The sequence below is a fragment of the Thermobia domestica genome, chromosome 15 (assembly GCF_964235325.1).
Source record: "Thermobia domestica chromosome 15, izTheDome1.hap1.1, whole genome shotgun sequence".
In the NCBI taxonomy this organism is placed as follows: domain Eukaryota; kingdom Metazoa; phylum Arthropoda; class Insecta; order Zygentoma; family Lepismatidae; genus Thermobia; species Thermobia domestica.
In genome coordinates, this window is record NC_137468.1 from 137,207,210 (window position 1) to 137,231,079 (window position 23,870).

The window sequence follows — 23,870 nt, forward strand, 5'->3', positions numbered from 1 at the left end:
TTAATTTCTTCGTGAATATGATTTTCCTCTGTTAATATTGATCCTAGTTATTTGAAACTATCCACTTTATTAAAAGTATTATTTAATATTTTAACGCATCCATAATTTGCTGTATTACGGTCCCAACGCACTTCCATGTATTTAGTTTTCTCTGCATTTACTTCTAAACCCATGTCCCTGCAAGCGTTTAATAAGATCTCTGCATTTCTTTCTATTGTTCTCCTACCATCCCCTATTAAATTTACATCATCAGCATATGCCATAACCTGGTGAATACCGTTCAACTCTAGGCCCTGGTTGCTATCTTTGATTTTCCTTGTAGCGTATTCCAGAACAAAGTTAAATAATAATGGCGACAACGCATCTCCTTGTTTCAGGTCATTTTCGACGTGAAAGCTCGTGGACAAAAATTTTCCTACCCGGACTTTACTTTGGGATCTTTTAAACATATCTTAATCTAATTAGCTTTCTCGGTATTCCAAGTTCTGTAAGAACGTTGTATAATGTTTCTCTCCTAACCGAGTCGTATGCCTTTCTAAAATCAATAAATAGTTAATGTAATTGTTGTGTATATTTGTATTCATATTATGTTTGTATTCATTGTGTATTTTGTCTTGATTTTTACAGAGACATAGTAGGCATCAAAAAAATCCAGCAGACTGTTTCAAGTTTAAAGTAGAAGAAAGAGTTCAGTGCAATAAGTCAAAGAAAGTGAAATACAGCTACAGAGCTGAGTATTCCTTACCACTGCCTATACCTCTTGAAGCGGCGACGAATAAGGAAGAAGTTGCTGCCTATGAAGCAAAGAAAAAAGAAGCTGAAGCCAAGGGACAAAAATTGTTAGTAGAATTCTTCCACATGATCGATTTATTATTATTATTATTATTATTATTATTATTATTATTATTATTATTATTATTATTATTATTATTATTATTTGATTAATATATTATCGTGTCCGTTAGTAAGGTCAGTTCATAGTCCAATAAGTTTAAGCTGAAGAAATGAGTTTAACAATTAAATGAATTTAAGAATTTGTATTTAATAATTAACTCTTCTCACTAGACCAGTAATTAGCGCCCGTACCTTTTGTGCATGAGGTCCTGGATTCGATTTCCGATGGGAAAGTATCGAACATTATACGTTTGTTCAGATCACACTTTAAGGTCTAGGTTTTATCCCGTATAGTCTCAGTTGCTCATAAAGAACATAAATGCAGATTAAATCAATATATAGAGGATTATCAAAATAGTGGTAATACTTAAAGAAAATGCATCGTGCCTGATTAATACACGGGGATGGGACCACCATTAGCCTGCAGTACACTGATTTGTGTGAAATGGAATCATAAGTCATGAATGGTTTCCGGAGAAATATTGTATTCATTTCTCTTGTAGTGCAGTACTCAGTTCCGTCAACGAGGATAGAGAATGCTCCGGAGTCTGGGATCAAGAATTAATTACAGGTGATCAATAATATTGCGGGCCAAGGGAGTTGTTATAGTTCATCCTAATGATAGTGAAGCTAATTCAACAGTTCCAACACTATGAATTGGCACATTGTGATTTTGGACATTTCCATCATTGGTCAGAAACACTTACATTGGATATACATGGTCAACTAAAATTTCCACCTCACCACTGGCAGTAATGTGACCTTTGAGCTAAAAATAGAATCCACATAATACCAGAAAATTGCGGACCACAGCATCATAGAGCCATCGTCCATGTTTTGCGGTAGGGAAGAGACGTCCGCCATACATAAACACGACGTGTTGTGAGAAATAAAAGAGGACTCGCCATAACATATTACGAGTTTCCAACCATTGGTGGTGATCAGCAGTTTGAAAATCCCAACCGTACAACACATGTTCAGGTTATACAACTCGCGTAACGTTCTGATTCTGGTAATAGGCTATTCCAGTGTGCTAATTAAGTTCCACAGTCATTTTTGCTGCATTTGCTTCTCAGTTCTCGTGACAATCCTCTGATGATCGCTCTCACCTAGGCCTGTCTTCCGTCTATTGTTATTCTTGCCCGGTGTTTTGCCATGAGTTCTGTAATTGTCATCACCTTGACTCTGTTCTTTGCGACACACGTAACATACTGGCCACCTTTAAATACACTTGCGTGAACTTGCTATGCACCCACAATTTGACATCTTTGAAACCTATTTTGCAACACTGCCGTCTGCCCGCTTCAGCACAGGGCTCTGGTTTACTTTGCCTGATAGACGATTACATGATACACTGCTCACAACGACCAGGCACTGCACACGACCCTCAAGGTGATGCATACCATCTCACACATCTTCCGTGTTGCAGATTACAAGTGTTCCATTATTTTGATACCTATTTATATTTAGCAACATAAATGGAATCTCTATATACATAAGTATCTCAAATAACATCATTCTCAGAATATTTGTCAGTGGAAAAGGCTCTTGGGTTTAAGATCAACATTACGTAGACTATCGTAAGTGAGATTTCGTCAGATCAACTGTCCTAAGTTCAAATTGAAAAATGGGGTGACATACAGATATTTTTATATCGGCAAACTTAAAATATTTAAATGGTGAAATGGCAGTAAAAGCTGTAAAATTAAATCTATTTTTGCTACCGTGTATAAGTTCTCATATATAAAAATTTTTCGTGCCAAGTTTTAGCAGCAATCAGATTTTGATAAGAAAGGTTGTTCAAATGCAAAGAGTTTACGAAGTTCTCTGATCTTACTGTTCTTCAGCTGTGTGCATACAAAAGTGCAAGATAACATATTGCAAGACATGAGAAGAGTTCCATGTGAGTTAACCAGATCTACGAATGAAGATAACAGGGATTATCAAAATCGTTTAGTAATTTTCTTTTTTGAAGTTCAGCGTCCTACGATTATGCTCCGAGACAAAGGGAGACGGTGATGATGATGAATGAAATGGTAGGGTGGGGAAAGCAACAGGAAATAAGAAAACCCACGCACACGGTGTTTGTCAACTACAAAACCCATTGGCTCGAGCTGGGACCGAACAAGGGACCTATACACCGGAGATAACCGCTCAACCACTGAGCCACCGCGACCTACAAAACCGTTTAGTAGGTTTAATTTGAGACACAGTAGGAAAAGGTAAGTAATATTTAATATTATGTTATTACTTTACTTTGCACTGTTGCCTTAAGAGGTGCATAGCTTCTCACGGGAACTATTTCGAAGGTTAGAGCAGTTGATATCCCACAGGTAATTGAATTTTGTTCTATAAGAAAATTCAGAAAACTAAGTGCTCCTCCTTCGCATGTAATATCCATTGTGAAGATTATTACTTGTAAGAGTTAGTGGGATTATGCTATTTTTACAGTCTGAATTAATAGTTACGTTTATTTTTCAGGGATCCTAATGCACTTGTTCGACCACGGATAAGTCTGTTCTCCTGTCTAGAAACATTTTCCGAACCTGAAGTAATAGAGCCATTTTATAGCACAGCTGTAGAAGAAAAAACATCAGCAAGAAAGTAAGAACTATGTAGCTTTATAAGCACATGTTGTTTCAGCTAATTTTGTTTGCATTCATGGACATTTATAGTATTCAGTTCACTTTCTGAGAGTTTACTGTCTTACTTGTTATTTAGTGTTTATATAGTGCCACAGATAATCCATTTTAACACATCATATTTGGACAGTAATACGTAACTAATGAAGTTAGACATATTTGGAAAATGGAGGGAAAAAATATTCTGGAGATTGTTCAAGTATGCTTTAGAAGCACAGAGAACTATTCGAAGGTCGTTGTACCTGGCCACATGGCAAATCTGATACTCTCTGTGCATGTGGTTCTGGCTTCTGTTCCTTGAAGAAGTGTTTTCTTCAATTACAGGCTCGAATCCCACTTTAAGCAATCGCTGCTGTCCCATATACGAGAAGCAGTCAAAAAGTTTCCGGAATTTCGGTGTAACTATTAATTACCACAATATAAGTACGCATTCACTTAATCGCCTTCAAAATAGGCTCCTTGAGAACACACACACTTGTTCCAGCGCTCTTGCCATTGCTCGAAACAACGCTGAAAGTCCTGTTTTTTGGTATGTTCCCAAGTTCAGCCATCACGTTGGTTTGACACGGTGGCATAACGGTTACTTTTGAGGCCCTTTTTGATCTTAGAGAAGAGCCAGAAATCTCTTTTTCCCATTTTCCGTACTCAACCGGAATTAGCACCAGCGGATTTCTGGCTCATTCCCAGGATCAAAAATGACCGCAAAGGTAAACGTTTTGCCACCGTAGAAAACATCCAAACCAACGCGACGGCTGAACTTCTGAACACTGTTTCCAGCAATGGCAGGAGCGGTAGACTAAGTTCATGTGTTCTCAAGGAGTCTATTTTGAAGGCGATTAGGTGAATGTGTACCTATATTGTAATAATAAATACGCAGTTACAACGAAATTCCGGGGGAAACTTTTGACTGTCCCTCGTAGCCTCGAAGCTCAACAGAAAAATTTAATTCTTCAATCAACAAAAGTTGCTATTGATATTTTACGAAACATTATAAAGTATCTAAAGTTTGGGAAAGTGAGTTTCATTTCACATTTTGAAATTACAATAGACTTCCAAACTATACGAATTCAATATTGAAACCAGAAGTAATAGATACGTAACTTCCAGGTGCTTAGAGGGATAATGTCAGAAATTGAATCCATACCAAGAACAGTTTCTCGCTGTCTCCTAATGCAGTAATCAGTATTGGAACCGGAAGTTGTATTACTTTTCTACTCAGAAGGATAGAAACTGGGACGAAACTTATCCTTGGAAGGCTGAATCGATGTTTAATAAATAATTCTTACTATCTCTTATTGTTTTTGGTTTATGGAGATCAAAACTAGAACCGGAAAGGTAGTAGATTTCAATAGCTTCTGGTTGAAAAAGAGAAACAAAGCCCGAAATGACGTTTATTCCTGTAGTACCGAATCCATGTCAAAAGAACTGCTTCTCCCGAATCTTTCCGTTTTCCCACTATGGCAATTAGAGTTCAAACGAGATCGTAGAGTTTCACCACTTCAGATTGGAATAGAGGAATGAAGATTGAAGATGAATGAACTTATTCTTATGACGCCGAATCCATATCTAAAATCCGTCTTTTGCTTTCTGTTATCGTTTCTGCTTTATGGAGATAGTATTTGAAACCGGAAATTGTAGGTGGATGACTACCACTTCCGGTTTCAATAGAAAGATAGAGGTTGAGACGAAATCTACTCTTAGGACGTTTTCCATTGCAGAAAACCACTTCTCGTTACCTATTACTGTTTTTATTCTATGACTATTAACGCTAAACTAGAAATGGTCTATTTCGACCATTGTCGATTTGAAAGAAAGGAGGAGGTGAAACTTATCTTTTAGACAATGAATCAATTTTTTTTTAAAAAAAAAAAACACTTCTCGCTGTCTCCTAATGTTTTTGCTCCGATACATATCGACAGACAGACGGACGGATGAACATAGCCGTTCTTATAAGACTTCCAAGATTTATGCATTCATATTTTGGAAGTCTAAAAAAACTGAATGTACAGTGGACAAAAGAGAAAAGTAATTTAAAAAACAAGCACGAAACAAGTAAATGTAGTAAAACAGTTTGATCTCTGTATATTTTCTACATGTGACTGAATGTAATTTGAGTAAATTTAATATTTTAAAAATTACTCATATACAGAACATCTAATGAGATTTTTTTTTATTTTTTATTTTCGTTCAGGGTACATATTACGAAAGTGTGTTTGAAAGGCAAGTAAATTGACTAATTAATAATGATATCTCTCTCCTTCATTCTAATTTGTTAATTTGATTTTCCTGCATCCAAAAGTATGGTTTATGGTTCTAAAGAAATAGCCGTAATTAATTAGAAAACAAGATAAATTTAAGTTGTTTGAATTCGGAAGAAAGAAACTGAAATAATTTTCAAGCCAACTCCCTTCTACGTTCACTGAATGGGTGATACGTCATTACTCATTACTCTGGAGTACTTTCAAATTAATGTCATAATTTGAGATAATTCTATCAAGTACTTGAGGCCTCAATATCATCGATCGAATAAAGATTATTGCTTATCTTTAAATATTCTGAAGGAAAACTTTGGTTTACACATTATTATTATTATTATTATTATTATTATTATTATTATTATTATTATTATTATTATTATTATTATTATTATTATTATTATTATTACTTTCGGGTGACTTTAAAGAGTTCTGTTATTATTTCTTAGTACGATCTTTCCATCCGTGAACAGACTTAATTTTGCCATTTCCCTTTATAAACGTTCATTGTTGACATAATGTGATCAGTTTTTCTTTCATTGTAACTATTCCGTGTTCACAAATGCTTCAAGTACCTGTTACTTGTCGCCATATATAGTATATTGTATACATATAACGATATTCAGTGAATATCTTGTTTACTTGCACATATTACACGTGAATAAGTAAGATTAGCTGTACTTGTAAAGCTGACCTGTAAACCACAATCTGAAGGTATTATTTACGAGTCTCTACAATTACTACAAATTGCAAATTTGCCGGAAATATTTATAGATATTTGTATCTGTTTGCAGGCTTCAAACAGAATCACTAACTTTGCAGTCATAATGTTACACACCACTTCACAACTTTAATATAGATAAATCATTCAATGTCAATATTAAAATAGTCTTCACCTATTTTTGGCAGACTGTATTTACGTACTACGAATTTTTCGTATAGGTTTCTAGTGAGAGAAAAGTATATAATGCGAAAACGCAATCATAAGTACTCGTATTTTTATTGATACTGATATCGTTTAATAAGAATACACCCTCTAAAATAGAAGTTTACCTAAATACCGTATCTTCCTTGATTCGCGGAGATCAGAAATTTAATCCCCATATATATCCAGGTGTTTTCTTTTTCTCCAAACGCCATGTGCGTAAAGTACATCTAAAAAGATAAATTTCAGTTGTTTGCCCATGATGAGAGTAGCATACGCAAATATATACAGTGTCACATTATCGCAAAGTATGACATACATGTAAAGTTGACATAAACAGAATAGTTTGCATTTGCTTTGTGTTAGGGAATTGTTAATTTGAAAGAAAGAAAAAACAAGCCGTAATACTCAAAAGACTAATTTTCTTTTGAATAAAGATAAACTACTACTACTTAGTAGTAGTTGTTGTAGTAGTAGTAGTAGTAGTAGTTGTTGTTGTTGTTGTAGCAGTAATAGTAGTAATAATAATAATAGTAGTAGTAGTAGTAGCAGTAATAGTAGTAGTAGCAGTAGCAGTAATAGTAGTAGTAGTCGTCTTCGTCACTGTAGTAACTCACGCAGTTGAGTGACTGTGCATGTACATAGTTTTAATGCATAGTCAGCGGCAGAAGAAAACAGTATATTTACGTATAGCCATTATTTATTGATTTTATTTTTGGATTATTAACTCAATTATTTAGTAACTAAGGATCGCATATAAGATACAAGATCTACCTGAGCAACCTTATCAAAGCATATCTTAAACATATAGAGCCCTGAAGTTGGCCCTAAGGGAGTTTTGAAATTGAGATATTGCTTTTTTTCACACCTGGCAACAGTAGATTCATTCCGTTTTAAAACTCATTACCCTCTTCCTTCCAAAATGAGTTTTTTCCGACTTTCCTTTAATTGGTATCTTTAGTGTAGAAAGATCTATATTAAAATTTTGGAATACATTAGTTCAGTAGTGGAACGCTCACTAAAGTTCCACTAACTCTTCCATCATCTCTATCGGTAGAGCGTTCACGTCTGATGCTTGGGATCCCTGGTTCAGTTCCAGCTTGCACCAAGTAGGCTTTGAGGCAGACAAACACCGTATTCTGGGTTTTTGGGGGTTCTCCCATTGTCTCTCACTTGATTCATTCCACCGTTGCATTCTTTACCATCACCGTCTCGTTTAGCTTAGCCGGCATAACTGTGGGACGTAACACTCACAGATATCATTTCATTTTTCCATCATATCCATTTGTAATTACCTATTCAGTCTCTTCAGTGTGTTTTTGTTTTAAATAATTATGCATCTATTTTTATTTAGATTTATATACCATAATAAAGAACAGAAAATCATAGTGAGGAGGAAAAGTATCAATAAATAAATAATATAAACAACATAGGTATTGAACTTGAGTTACTAAATCACATTTCTATATTCAGTATATCTTCCTTAGATCAGGTAATTACTATTGGTAATAGCAAAAGTGGCTAGTCATCTAATATAAGAGTATTAGTCTAATGATGGGAATGAAGTCACAAGGTTAAACTTCTTTCTACCTCTGAAATTTCCTTTTGATTTAATTGTAATAGAGATTTTCGTCTTTAACCACTTCCAGAACTACCCGACTAGCCACGTTTCCTGACTACCTCTTATTGCATTTAAAGAAGTTCACTCTTCGAGAAGACTGGGTACCCATTAAGCTAGATGTAGCTGTAGATATGCCCGATAAACTTGATTTGTCAAGTTTACGAGCGACTGGGCCTCAACCAGGAGAAGAACATTTGCCAGAACTTCAGGGACCTACACCAGGTATTTCAGACTCTTCTTTACGCTTATACCTTTTTGTCATTTTATAACGAATGCAAGAACAATTTATATATTATTATTATTATAACTTTTTTCCAGGAAAACTGATCTTTTGTCTTATAAACATAGGCGTGGGAGACCCGGGTTCGATTCCCAGCGGGAACTTATGTGGTTCGGATTCCACATTAGTCAGAGTCCACGTCTCATATAGCCTCGCTGCTGAAAGGGACGTTAAACTAAAAATCAGCTCAATTATAAATATATAATAGGTAATCAAAAAGTTGAGTTTGGAACTTTAGATAGCATTAAAGAGTTAGGAATAATATTAGATAAATTATTTCAAAAATATTTATAGGTAATCATATTTTAGGCCATAAAAAATTTAGCAATGTTAAAATGACTTTGTCGTAATTTTTCCAGTATTAATACTTCAAAATTCTCTGCATGTGTAAATGCATTCTCATTTGGAATATGGTATGGTGATTTGGAACAATGAAGCCAGATATTTTGTAAATACTATTGTCTCTATTCAAATAACTTCCTAGGTTGATTACGATAGAATTTCAAAGATTTCAATGATATGAGTACGTCTATTTTTTGTCTTTAGCCGATAGGCGATATATTTTTGATCTTAATTTTTTTCATAATATTATTCCTGAAGATTTTTTTACTGATGATTTTGTTTCCATAAGAATTCCTTACCGTAAAACTAGAGCATTGATACTGCAAATAAATTTTATTGTATTCTAGACATTTTCCAAACTAAATATATTGAAGTTTGTTCAAAACTTATTCAGTTAATAACACAGGGCTGCAAATTGAAAAAAAAAGTTCATGTTGTTTTTTTGATTAATAGATGAACTTAATTCTTTGTTCCTAGCTGATTACGAATAATGAATTCGCATTTCCCTGTCACGTAAGGTTTTCTTACAAATCAATGTCAAAATTTGGGCCTTCTTCCGTATTCAATACTGTTTTATTATACCTTATTTCTTATCTTCTATCAGACTAAAGAGCGTATTATGCTAAACAACTGAATATGTTTTGTTTAATGTGAATGCAGATAGACAAAGAAAAGAATATAAGATTCTCTACACATACAGATTACTACATATATACATAAATATATACGTTGTAAAATGGAAATCAACACAGTCATATAACATATTTATTTTTTACATCTTTTTAGCACGCTTTCTCTTATAAGCTTTCCTAATTTTCTTGTGATTTTCTTCTGAAGTCTCTCTGTGCAATGTGCAACAGTAGTCAGCCATCATGCTAACACTCCAAAGTGCGTGATACCTTTTCTCCATATCCCTCATGTCTTGGTAGAACTGTTCGCCTTATTCCTCACTTAATTCTCCGAGATTTGGTGGAAAGTAATCAAGATGAGAATGCAAAAAACTCAACTTGAGATTCATGTTGCAACCCAGTTCTTGAAATTTAACTAACATATTCTCAACAACTTCTCTGTAATCAGCACTTTTGTGGTTCCCCAAGAAGTTCACCACCACGCTTTTAAATGCTATCCAAGCATCCCTTTCAGCATTAGTCATTGTTGCCTCGAAGTTTTTACCCTTCGTTAACTTCCTAATGTCTGGGCCAACGAAGACACCTTCTTTCACTTTGGCACATGAAAGTGAAGAAAATTTGTTTCATATGAACTTGAAACATTCGCTCGCCTTCCTTGTCGAGTGCCGTAACAAATTGTTTCATCAATCCTAATTTTATGTGAAGGGGAGGAAGTATAACTTTCTCAGGACTGACTAAATTTTGTTGAATGTTTTTTGATCCCGCATTCAGTGTTTTTCGTAATGGCCACTGTTTCCTTCCCCAGTGGTCATTTCGTGCCCTACTATCCCACTCGCATATGTAACATGGTATTTTTGTACATCCACCTTGTTGCCCAAGTACAATGCTCAAAATCTTCAAATCTCCACACACCACCCAACCATGTACCTCGTATTTAATTTTATTAAGAATAAATTGCACATTGTCGTATGCTTCTTTCAGTGACACAGAATGAGCAATAGGGACTGAGGGGAACTTATTTCCATTATATAACAGAACTAATTTTAAACTTGTTTTATTCGAGTCAATTAATAATCTCCAATCACTAGAAAGGCAAGGGAAATTTAACTTGATCAACAAACCTGACACATCACAACAAAACACGACAGAACCTTCTTTTGAGAAATACTGCACAAATTCCTTTTTCCGATATCTGTACCAGGAAAATGTTCTACAGGCCAGCAAGTTATTTTCATTAAGTCTGGAACCCAGAAGTTCAGCAGATTCTTTAGACAGATTTATGTTTTTAACTAGATCATTGAGCTGGCGTTGAGTGGGTGATATAGGGTCACAAGATCCGCTAGGGGGGGTTGTAAACTTCATCTTCTATTTCACTATTTTCCACTGAATCACTGTACGAACTAGGATCACTTACGGACTTAAAACTTGATGGAGGTGTCGGAACAGGCAAGTCTAGGCCGTGCAGCACAGGTCTCATTGCAGAGGGAATATTGGGATACACTATCTTTGTCTTGTTTCGAGTATTGTGTCCTACAATTTCACCGGAACAGAAGTAGCAATCGTCGCTGTGGTTTTTGGGTTCTCTCCACAGCATTGGTACTGCGAATGGCATAGATGACCGCTTTCCAGTGCTCCATTTCCCTAACAATTCCACACAAGATCTACACAGATTGTGTAGAGTCCAAAATTTATCTTGGTCTCCAAGTCCCATACGGAAGTATGCGAAATATGCCCTTCTTACAAAATCTGTAATTTTCCGTTTCTGTTTGTGTGGAACAAATTCATCACAGATATAACAAAATAAATCTGGTCTATTCTTTCAACCACGAGATGCCATGGCAACACAGTATTCAACGAACTACAAGAAAGAATTAGCCTAAGATATTAACAATTCATACTATTGAAGCACATCAAAGATTTGCGATAACTAAATATGAAATTTATTTGAAATGAGATAACGAGGTTTGATATAGAAATATTTTAAATCTTCATGCAGGCAAAATTTTAGTTAATTTAATTAAATTAAACTTCCTTACATTTAAAACACATTCATTTTGATTACCACCTAGGTAATTTCACTATGTACTTGTGACATCTAGCGTCAATCAGTTGAATTACGCTTAAACATGCATACCGCAATCAACATATATAAATCGTGAATTGTAAGAAATTCTTACGTGATATGAGAAAACTAGTGCCAGTTTCGGTTTCAGCATGTTCAAATGCATATAAAACACCCAAAATTATAAAAACAACAGAACCTATGCGGCCCTGTGTAAAGAACGTTTAATGTTATTAATTTAATTGCGAGTGGTGTCATTTGGAAGTTTTTGTCTTTGTGAGAGTTGTTTATATATTCTACTTAGCGTAAACCTTTTTGATTTATAGTTGATCTGTATTTCAGGTACACTATATGCCTTTGTCTGCTTATTAATTCGCTACTAATACAAACAAGTTCTTCAACTATAATTAATAATCCCTAAATACGAGGTATGTTTTTTAAGTAAGTTCCGTTTTGAAATTCGGCCGCTTCAGCGGTCGGCATCCCACACATGCACACTGTGTACCTACATCTGTTGGCAAGCCACAGACGCCATTACGGAAACATTCGACTGTGTTGACGTTTCTTTGTGAGCAGTTAAAATGCCTCCGCCGATTGTGAAATACGCGCTGTGATTCGTTTTCTTAGTGCTAAAGGCGTGAAGGCGGCTGAAATTCATCTCCAGATTCGTGAAGTGATGGAGAAAACATTACGAACGATGGAGTGATACGAAAATGAGTTGAAGCTTTTAAAGACGGCCGCATGAATATTCATAATAAGGAACGAAGTGGGCGACCTTTTGTCATCACTGAAGACTTGGTGCAGCAAGTTGACGATGAAATGAAAGAGAAAAGACACTTCACGAGTTCGTCGTTACTTGATAATTTCCTAGTTTCAAGGTCAGCATCACGACGACGATGATGTCAAAACGACCGTGTTTGTTAAATCAGGCGGCAGACTTCTATGAGGATGATATTCAAAAGCTGGTTGTATGATGCATAAGTGCCTTAATATTGGTGGAAACTATGTACAAAAGTATATTAAAATACAAGCTTTCATGTAGCAACAAAATTGTTACGAAAAATGTACTTTTAAAAAACTATACGTACTTAAAAAACATTCCTCGTACATAGTACTTGTTATAGCTATTAGTATTGAAGAATTCAATTCACCAAAATGCAAGTATGTCCCAACAATAATTATAACCTCCACTATACGTTTTCTTTTAACGGTAGTTCTAATTCAGGAATTTTGTTACATATATTTGTAATATTACTGTATAAAGTGGAAAACGTTTCATATAAAATAGAAAACGTTTCACTGTTGTTTGAATCAATACAGTTTTTAAAATATTCCTCTATGTTGTCATAATTAAATTCATATAAAATTGTAGGTAAATTTACGTGCTCATTCATGATCGATCTTCTTTACGAGTCGTCTGTGTCTAATTTTCCGTCTTTTGTTTTGTTTCTTTGGTTTACTAGAGTGACCTTTCTACTATTCCAAATAGAGTAGATAATATTTATCCATAATCAACTCGGGATACTTCTCTTTCATACCTCATTTTGTTTGTTAAGCACTCCTTTTCATTGGAATCCGTACGTCTCTTCTTCCTTTTTAGGCATGGTATATAGACTTTAAGTTTATCTTTTCTGTGCGCAATTCTCACATGTTTGTTTGTTTGTTTTCTTTGCATAATCTTCGGAGGAGTCCAAATCAAGGCAGCGGGGGCATATAGGAACTGAAACAAAATCCTTGATCGTTAGAACTTTGAATAAAGGAGGGTCCCTATTTGTATGTAATAGCTTCTTGTAAATTCCATTTGGAGCTTCAATTGCCAAATGGGATTTGGTATTATTCTTTGGCCCTGTTCTGACTTTGTCTTACTTCTTTTGTGCCAGTTCCACATCTTTATCTTTCAAGTTTCGTACTCTTATTGTGGACACATTATCTCTGTGTCTTTCGTTGCTGTCGGTACTTTGTGTATCATGGCCACTGGGCTTTTCTTCCTTTTTTTCTTAGATCTTGAATCTTTCCATCATCATTGTGTTTCTTGGTATTTTTTTCTATATCTTTATAGTTTCTGTCTCATTGATCAATGATCCACCCACCGGCTTGAAGAGACAACTTTGACTCTTTCCTTAACTGTATTAAAAGACTTTCTAAGCTTCTGTAAATCTCTAATGGATCATTCTTCTTTCCTTCTAGAGATTGGCCTTTGTTTGGACATTGCTTCTTTGATTGCTTTTACTCTAACCGTCTCTTGCTTTTTCATTACCTCAGTGAATGTCGTTCTTTCGTGAGCAGCTGTAATACACGGAACATTCTTTTAGTTTCATTGTTCGATTCCTGGCAGGATCTCATGTGGTTCGGATTCCACGTTAATCAGTAGTTCTTTCTCATATAGCCTCGCTGCTGAAAGGGACGTTAAACTCAAAATCAACTCAACTCAGTCTTTTATTCTGGATTGATAGGTGAGTCATTTTGTGAGTTCTTCTTTTGCTGTATCTGTTTACCAATTCTTTGATATCCAGTGTATTATCAATAAACTTGAGTGCCTTTTGATACACTTGTAGAGCAGTTGTCTTTCCACATTGCGAGTTCCTCGGTTCCCTTATTTATTTATATGATTTTCCTCTTTACTCTCAATACGCGATGTTCGTGGGAAAAGAAAAAGTCTTCTGCCGTTGTCTTTTGTGGTTAGTACTCACGTTTGCGGGTTTAGGTTGGCTGCAAGCTTCTCATAACTACCAAAACTATTTCTGGGTCTTCGTTCTTCCCATTGATTCACATTAGTTTTCCAGTAGTGACCCAGATTTTTAGAGCAGGCTCCCAAGAGTGGGGTCACTGATGGTTATAGAGTTCACCTATTTTGCTGTGATTGGTCGTCCACTGCAAGGAGCATCTTGGATATCGAAACTTTCAGAACGGAAGTGACTGAACCATTTTTGATTATTGCATTTAATAACATAGCTTACCGATAAACAGAACATATTTCTTCACGGACCTACACTGTATTGGCGCCTTTATCAAAATAAAATTGTAAAATGTGTCGCAATTGCGAAACATTTACATATTTAGGGCCGGTGCCGTGCCGTGGCGGGGGGGGGAGGAGGGAGGTCCGGCCCCGGGCACCGAAGTAAGGGGTGCAAAGTTCGGGAGGATGTGCATGTTGTGCACATATATAAAATGGAAGGGAAAAAATAATACAAAGTTTCCAAAATCAAGGAAGGATAGGATTTATTTTTCGAAAAGTTTCTTATTCTTCTCCCCAAACATGGTGCCGATTCGCTGCTGGTCTGTCGGCCTCACTCGTATGTACGGGGGCGCCGCCATATACTCGCCCCGGGTCCTGATTTTCAACGGCACGGCACTGTTCAGGGCGCAGTACTTGCGTATGATTATGTGAATTTCAAGTTTAGATTTTTTTAAAAAATCAAGTTTTTTCCTTCATAAATCGAATAAGTTGATACTTGTCAGTATCTGGAATAGGAATGTTAGATGTCGCGATCTTTGTACATTAATGGCCTTTTCTTTGACTTAAACTGAACTACTAGTATGTCTTTTATCTGTATATTCAATTGCATTTTATTCGATAAAATTGATTTTATACGGTCAGCTGTTGAAAGTTCTATTCCAGTAAAGAACACCTGCTGGTCATCAAAAGTTACAATTAATACGTTTCTAATTACTACATTACTGCAGTAAGCTTTACATATGAACTTCAGCAGAAATACTATTTTTTTCATTAAGGGATTGATATTTAATACAATGGCATCCTCTAACTTAACAGTTCATGACACCAGTGACCCTGCTTTAGTGTCAAGCAAAACTTGTGACGTTCGTCTACCGTCCAATCAAATATACACTGTCCAGGATCTTATCGTTTCTGGATAGCACTTTTCCGTTCCCTATCCCATATATGCTAAGTGGTCTTGTGTCCTAAAAGAACAGCTTCCATTCTCTCTTGTTAGCCATCTCTTCATTTCCCCGATTTCATCTCTATCTTTCTATCCTTCCTATATTTTCCATCCATGTAATTTTGGTTTTTTCTCTAGCTCTTCTATATGCATGTTGGTTTCCAGTGTTTTCGTGATATTCATTTTATCATCAACCCTATTGAATGTTCGAACCATATTAGTTGTCTAATAGTAAGCAAAATAAAATATTTACCTGATTATGTCTTCTTTTCTTTGTTTACCTGAATTTTCAGTAACTCTTGCCTGTTACATTGTACGAGGAATTAAAATTGGATGAGAAACGAAATTCCATCTAGTTATATTCTTGCTTTTACCTTGAGATGGTATTCCCAAAAATTTCTGTTACACTATCCTGTTGTTGTCATTTTTCTTTCACCACCAAATTATTTTCAATTCTTGTTCCCTGTCATGTTTAACACAAATAATGAAAATAGTGAAATTAAAGTGATCTTGACTCTCGCTATTTTTTTCTCCATTTGTTACTGTTGTCACGTCCCTATTCCAACTATTTCCTATCCATAGTTGAAGATCTTGAGTATGTTCATGCGTAACATGATTATTTCCTGGGTAGTATTGATTTCGTAGTTCTGTATCATATTGAATTATGTGATTCCAAATTTTATCTCCATACCAACATCCTGGTTTAATTGTGGGATCTTGATTCTAATAAAAATATGATTCATATGTAATTCTTTCAGTTTGTGAAGACACCTATTAAAGTGTTTTTATTTTGTTTGTGCAAAGCACGACTAGAACTTGTTCTTTTGAATCCTTCAGATGTTCTTTTATTCTTGTTACTATCCTTTTGCCATGTCTGTGTAAGTAGGTTTACGTTGGCATCTCACCGAGTAAACCTGAAATGGTGTTGTTGTCTAAGTAACAATTAAACCAGGATGTTGATATGTTAAATTAACTCTGGAATCAAATAATTAGAAAATAAAAATGTTATGCATTAACGTACTCGGCGGTTTCTTCAACCATGAATAAGAAATAGTGGTTGCACAAAACTACTACTATTTTTCTCATCCGTTTGTTGCGGTGAACCCGGAACATGGCAACACCGCAACAAATGGATGAGAAAAATAGTAGTAGTGTTGTGCACAAGACTGTCTTAAATGTTTTCATTATTTGTGTTCAGTATTGCAGGAAACAACAATTGAAGTTAATTTGATGGTGAAAGAAAAATACCAACAAAGGATAGGAATTTTTGAGAATGCAACATGGGTAAAAGCATGAATTTAATTAGGCAAGTCATGCCTGCTGATGAAATATCATTTACAGCAGATTAAACCATGGGCCAAAGAAGGGATGTGGCCGAGTGACAAAAGGAAGCTATTGTCTTTGGGCGTGAACATTGACATACCCTGCGAGAGGTGGCGCAGTTAGTTGGCGTGTCCGAATCCACGGTCAGTACTGTCCATTCAGAGGAGCTGCTGTATGGCAGAAACCAATCCTCTGGGAGCAACAGTGGCAGGAAACCCATCATGTCCAAACTCGACCGTAGACGTCTAGAGAGATTAGCGACCTGTAAATGGTTCCAAACCTGGCAGAAACTGCTGCAGTCGAGAACTGCATGGTGTAGGCATATTCAGTCGCGTTGCCAGGGTACGCCTCAGGCTGACTGCCAAACAGAAGAAAAATCACCTGTTGTGGGGAAGGGAACACTGCCATTGGACTAGAAGCCAGTAGCGATGCATTCTCCGGTCAGACAAATACCGGTTCTGCCTCTGTTCTAATGACTGCCGCTCCAAGGTGATGCGGCGGGACGGAAAAGCCTACAAAGCTGTGAGAGTGTATTTAGAATACTAGTGTTAGTCTCTTAAGAGAGGTCCCCAACCACATGAAGTCTGTGGATTACATATCCATTCTGGATAATGAGATATTGCCATTTGTCCAGTTTCTGCGAGATGGTCACATCCCAGAGTCCCAGTATCAAGACAACTGTACCTTTCATCCAGCCAGGATTGTGCTGGAATGGTTTGCTGAACATGAAGTGAACACTTTGTATCTCAACTGTCCGTGAATTCGCCTGATTCCAACATAATCGAGAAAATCCGGGCCATGTTGGAACGGCCGTGAAGAGGATACATCATCTTTCCATTTTGGGCACTCTGCGTGACCCCTTGTTCCAGGATTGAGCCTAACTGGACTTGAACGTCATCCTCTCCTACATTGACAGTATGCCCCAGAAAGTCAAAGCTTCATCATCCGCACCCGTGGTGATGTAATGCCTTATTGACCAACAAAGTACACATTTCGTAATTTTTTTGTCTGGAATGGTCACGTATCTATTCTTCTCGAAAATATAGTACATCAGTTGTACGGTGAACGCACATTTGAAAATGAATGAAGGTAGTCTGGAAATACTGCAGATCAATATTATTAAATAAGTGATGAATTATATTTCCATATATATGTGAATATAATGAATGTGAAAAGCTGTTAGTGTTTTTGTTTGTTTGTTTTGTTTTGTTTGATGGTTCGTTTTAATTAATATAAAACATACGAAATAATTTTCATCTATCAATAATGAATTGTAAAGAAGGAATCATTTAACCTCAACTTAATTTTCAGCTGTTCACTTGGATGAGGGCATACTTCAGCAACTCGTCGAAATGGGCTTTCCACCGGAAGCTTGCAAGAAAGCCGTATTTTTCTCTCAAAATCAGGGGCTAGAACCTGCAACCAATTGGCTAATGGAACATATTTCGGACAACGATTTCGCTTCGCCTTTTGTACCACCGGGAACTGATCAACGATCAGGTATGTTATATTAGTATGAGTATTATTGCGTTTATTATATATATGTGGATTTATAATGGTTAAATGAATTTCGGTAATGAAGACAATAGCTGTGTGACGAATCGTTGCTAAAGAAACTTGTATTTAGTCAGTATGAAGAAATTCCATAAGTTCATCTCAATTGATGGGGATTACAAATTCGATAAATTTAGGGAAATTGTCTACTGAGGATTAAGGTTTATCCGTCTGATGGAGTTGTTCTGATTTGCACTCGTAGCAGAAGCCGTTTGTCGTAAGCTTCCAGTCTCTACTTTTAGATGTAGTAACGCAAACACACCAGGAAGGAAGAAGAAAAAATTGTCATTAAAGTGATAAAGACATTTTATGATAGCTGACAGTTCTGTTTATTAGTTTACGCTCCGAAGACTGTGCTTAAACAAAACATTAAATTGCAATAAGCGTAAACTAGAACAAAACTATACTAAACCAAAAACGACAAGCCAAATCATGATTCCACATGTTAACACCCAGTCTTCAGATAAATAACCATTAAAGCAAAATTGAGCACTGGAGATAAAGCTGAGTGTTAAAATAAACTTTCAAATAAGAAAGGTGGGTAGAAGCAGCGGGGAGCATGGCATCATCTTTCGAAGCATTCAAGCGCCAAGTAGTAGCATTTCTTCTGGAAGACAATGGGACTGGAAGTGGCATTCACTGTGTAAGTCATTTTCCCTTCTCTGTCTGTTCACTTGAGCTGTGGATAGGATAGCAAAATCGGTAACCAGGAATATTTTCATGATCACCATACTACTTGTTAAATTCTTGTAAAAAGAAAGCAGTAACTGTCAATAAACTTTTCTGTTTAAGTTGTATTTTATAATTCAATAGCAAACCTTCTTTTGATTTCAAAATATCATTTTTTTTCTTTTCTTTTCTTTAACGACAAAAGTTCATCTCTGTGAAGTAAAGATTTAGTCAGACTAGAATTCAAGATCATGCTCATTATAAATTACTTCAAGCAAGTCAGTTTTTAGCATGTAACTTGATATTACTAATAACTCATATGTCAAAACTTTATCCATAAGGTACTTTATCTTCAATTCAAATAATTCAAGATTTTTGCCCATTTCGTCAGCATTAATGAGTGGTGGGCGCAGTGGAAAAAAAAAAAAATTTTTCTTCCATCGATAAAGACGGCAATTGTCTGTTGAAACAGTTAACTAAGTAATAGAACGTGGTGGAGTTGTTGTTTAACATTTTAATTATCCTTCCAATAACCTCTAAGAATATGTAATTATGAATGATAGGAAGAAAAATAGTAATACGGCTTAGAAATAAAAATTATCCTGAATTATCTATAAATAACTAAAACTATCTGTTTCATTAACTATGCGTTGCAACAACGTGCCCTAGATAGGGAGAGAAAGAAGAGCAACATATAAAATGTTTTCACAAGAAGGAACATTGAGTTACTTTCTTACATCGTTCGTTTTGTTTCCAGAGAAAGCAAGATAAAACTTTTGCTGGATTCAAACAACTAGAATGAAAAAAAAAAAGAAAGAAAGAAAACCAAACAAGTTTAAAAAAAAAAAACTTGTATTTTTAAATTACTTGATAAGTATGTGTGAACCAAAGTGAAGCATAAATTTGTAAGTCCACGGATAATTAAGAATGTTAGTTAATTCAAAAGCATGATAGCGTTTGAACACAGAAATAAAGAAATGTTTTTCAAAAGTGAATTGACACACACACATAATTTATTTTGGCAATAAATTCTGAATTAATTAGCAATGAAAATACAAAATTTCCTATCTGAAAACAAATACAGTGGATCATCGGGCTACAAACTGAATCTGTTCCGTAACGCTGTTTGTAAATCGAAATTATTTTTCCCGTTGAAATTAATGTAAAGAAAATGAATCCGTTCTAACCACAGTAACCTTGTACTGTATTTATCTTTTACGTTTATAAGTGTTTTTCTGTGATGAAAAATACAGAATGAAAGTAACATTGTCCTTTCTAAAGACAATAGGTAGCACTAAATTAAGAAAAATAATATGAGGACTTAATAAAAACTGCTAAAACAAAGAAAAAGTAATTGTCGAACACACAACTGTAACAGAAATCGGAAATGCACTACTAGATGAATAAATTGTCAGTACAGGCATGTTAGTGCGTCCATATTCCAAAATGATGTTCGTAAGAAGAGGGAAAAATTATTACCATTATTTTTCGCGAACCAAGTGTTCGTAATCCCCTAGTCCACTGTGCGTTGTTTTAGTTACAGGAAACCGTAGGAATCCGCTCATCTATTAGTCTCTTGCGACTGCGTGATTTGCCAGTTGTCCATTACAACAATTTTAATTAAAAATATATATATATTGGGATGTAAAAGAAAAAGAAAATTAATACTAATAACAGAATTGTTTTCAAACTGTTTCTCTGTAACGTATTCTCTTTTTTTCTTTCCAGATAAGAGCTGTTTTGTGCCTAGTGAAGAATCTTTATGTACTATAATGGCAATGGGTTTCACGAAAGAACAGGCAACTAAAGCATTACGAGCCACAGACAATAATGTCGAACGAGCTTTGGATTGGATTTTTAGCCATCAGCAGGAACTAGATTCAGATGACCAACAACAGTCGTCAGAACCAGAGTTCAGAGATGGAGGAAGTCGTAAGTAACGTTTCACTTTTTTATCATTTCGCTTTTCAACTACCGTTAACCTCAATATAGTACGACCCGAAGTTTCGGAAATGGCGTTAATAGAATAAAAGGAACAGTCCTGAACCGAACTCAGAGCTCTCGGTGTGCAAAGCTATGTAACACAGCATCTGTTGCCAAGTCGAGCGTGTGACTGGCAGAGCTCAGCCACCAAATAGACCAGTGATTTCTCAACCTAATTCCTAACACGATCCCAATTTTATCACATCCTCCAGCCAGCGACCCCCTTATAATTTCTGGTTTGTAATAAGCTTGTGTGAAATTTTTAATATACCTATTGCGGAGATCTTACGGTATCCATGTATTTCGATAATAGTGGAATCCATTTCTTGTATATAGTGGATACAGTAACTTCCCTAAAAGCTAATGCATTAAAACCAAATTTGATCAGTTCATTCATTTACAAATATGGAATCAGATCCATCATACTGTTTCAAAATGGAGGCTGTTGGAAAATTTTCAAACTTCATAACTCCCTTAATTTTGAGTCATATAAAAAAAATAAAATTTTGTCTAATTTTTGTTTAAAAAAAAAAAAAAAAAAAAAAAAACTTGTATTTTTAAATTACTTGATATGTGCGTTACGAAGATTGAACCGGACATTGCTTCACTAGTGAAATCACACCATGCTCAAGTATCTCATTAGCTTTCAATTTTAATTCTATTTCAATGTGCAGATCTCCTTAGTTTCATATCGTAGCTCTTTCATTTAAATTTATTATTAAATAACTCTGCACCTGTTGAAAATATTTAGTAGAACTAATTTTTGTTGTTAACAGTATGTATAACAATAAAAATATGCTTGTCAGAACAAAATTCAAAATATTTTCCGGTATTAGGTTCTAATTATATTTCTCTCTTTCGCTTATCTTCGCGACCCCCAGGTTGAGAAACCCTGCCTTAGACAATGGGCTACTTGCCCACACACCAAATTTCGTTCAAATCCGGCCAGCAGTCACGGAAAAATAAAGTACCACATGCACGGCAAGCCGAGCCTGTCCTTGACAGAGCTCGGACATCAAATATAGTGACCTTTGTTCCTTAGATAATGGGTGGGCTACTAGTCTACTAAATTACGTTCAGATTCGGCCCGTAGTTGCCGAAAAACGAAGTACCATAAATGCACACCTATACTCGGAGTGAAACTATAAACTCTCTTATGCTTACATCGGGAGCTAAAAATAAAAATACCCAGCATAAAATATTACATACAATTTGAAAATATTATATAATGAAAAATTACCAATTTAATGTTTTTAAGGTGTAAATCCGAGTCTTTATTGCCCCTTTTTCTGATGATTATCACTCCGAACTAACTACTCCTGTGTATTTTCAAATTGATTGAATACTCGTAAAAGCGTAGTGAAAATATTGTATATTAATAGCAAATTTTAAGTGTCAAGAAGTCAAGCAAGTGTCAAGTGAAACATAACAACAACAACAACAACAACATAACATGGTGAATGGTACAGATGATAGTTTTCCTTGATACATATTCACGCAACTAATGTCCCAATGTTTATTTCAGGTGAGAAAGGCTAGGCTGCAATTATAATACAGATCTATGTACGAAATTGTTGTTATACTAAAAATATCGTATTATATTCGGGTCAATACGGTATTATTCAGTGAGATATTGTTTTAATGTCTTGGTGTTGTTACATTGGAACATAATGGTGTAAAAAAAATAAGGCATTCACCTTACAAACCTTTTCTACCTTTTTATATTTAAGCCTTTCCCACTTGAGGAAAAATCGTAATGAGTGGTGCCCGGATTTACAGTATATGTACATATAGCATAAAGAAAATAATATACTTGTAAGAAACTTCTTATTTATTCATTTTAGATGTTTCCATACAATGTTTACAGTTTGTACAGTGAATTTTTACATGACTCTAGTAGGAGTTTTTCAAGATTTTTCTGGTCTCAACCTTCATCTATGATATAAGCTTATATGCCGCAAATGATCGACCAACTTCAACTGGCATGATTGAACAATAGTTGTACATGTAACATTTTACAATGTTACAAGAAGTTCGCAACATCCATCTAGCAAGGATTTACTGATTCCACACATATACTGATTGATTGACTCGATGTTTCCTAATCCTGGATTTGAACTAACTTCTCTTTAACTTTTTAACAGTTTCGCCTCGGGCAGAATTTAAAAAAGGAGTGTTTTGTTGACAAGTTCGAGTATCACTACTCCCTCCTACGTACCCCTAATGCTCAGTCTGTGTATAGTGGTGGTGCGAACTTGTGACAAGGACCAGTGTTCTTTTGTTTGAAAGACATGCTGGAAAAGCTTATTCTCACTTAAAGGGTAGAGGAAAATCCTTTTTAAGCGATATCCATTACATATGAAACTACTGTTTCAGGACTTTAAGTATACTAAGATAATATCTAATTTCAAATATATGCAGAAATATGCGAATATCCTGAGAATATACACTAACTGTCAGAATATCCATATGCATGTGCATTTTGTTTAAAAAAAAAAATTACTCCAGTAATGAGAATAGCAATTTCGGATTTATGAGTCCTATTAATCCGAAGCAAGTTAATTGGAATCGTTTATTTTTCGTCTTTTAATTTACCAGTTCATTCTATATAAGGTAGCAGTCTTTCTACCTAGGAATTACTGTATTCTTTTGCAGGGATTACTGTATTCTTTTGCTCTTCCTTATATTGGGTGTGAGCTTCAGTCACCATTTATATTGCTTATGGAAGGTCGTTAATCTGTTGACACATTTATTGAATCATTACCAGCAAGACGGAACCTGTGGCCTGGTAG

General features: G+C 35.4%; 1 protein-coding gene across 1 annotated transcript in view; it reads left to right on the plus strand.

Moving 5' to 3' along the window:
- The window catches only part of Usp5 (ubiquitin specific protease 5), a 79,692-nt gene that overhangs the window by 52,522 nt on the left and 3,300 nt on the right, over nt 1–23,870 (plus strand). The window contains exons 10-14 of the mRNA XM_081740170.1: nt 628–839; nt 3,376–3,498; nt 8,366–8,559; nt 18,184–18,372; nt 20,824–21,027. Of these exons, the coding sequence (XP_081596296.1) occupies nt 628–839; nt 3,376–3,498; nt 8,366–8,559; nt 18,184–18,372; nt 20,824–21,027 (922 nt within the window). The remainder of the gene's footprint in view (nt 1–627; nt 840–3,375; nt 3,499–8,365; nt 8,560–18,183; nt 18,373–20,823; nt 21,028–23,870) is intronic.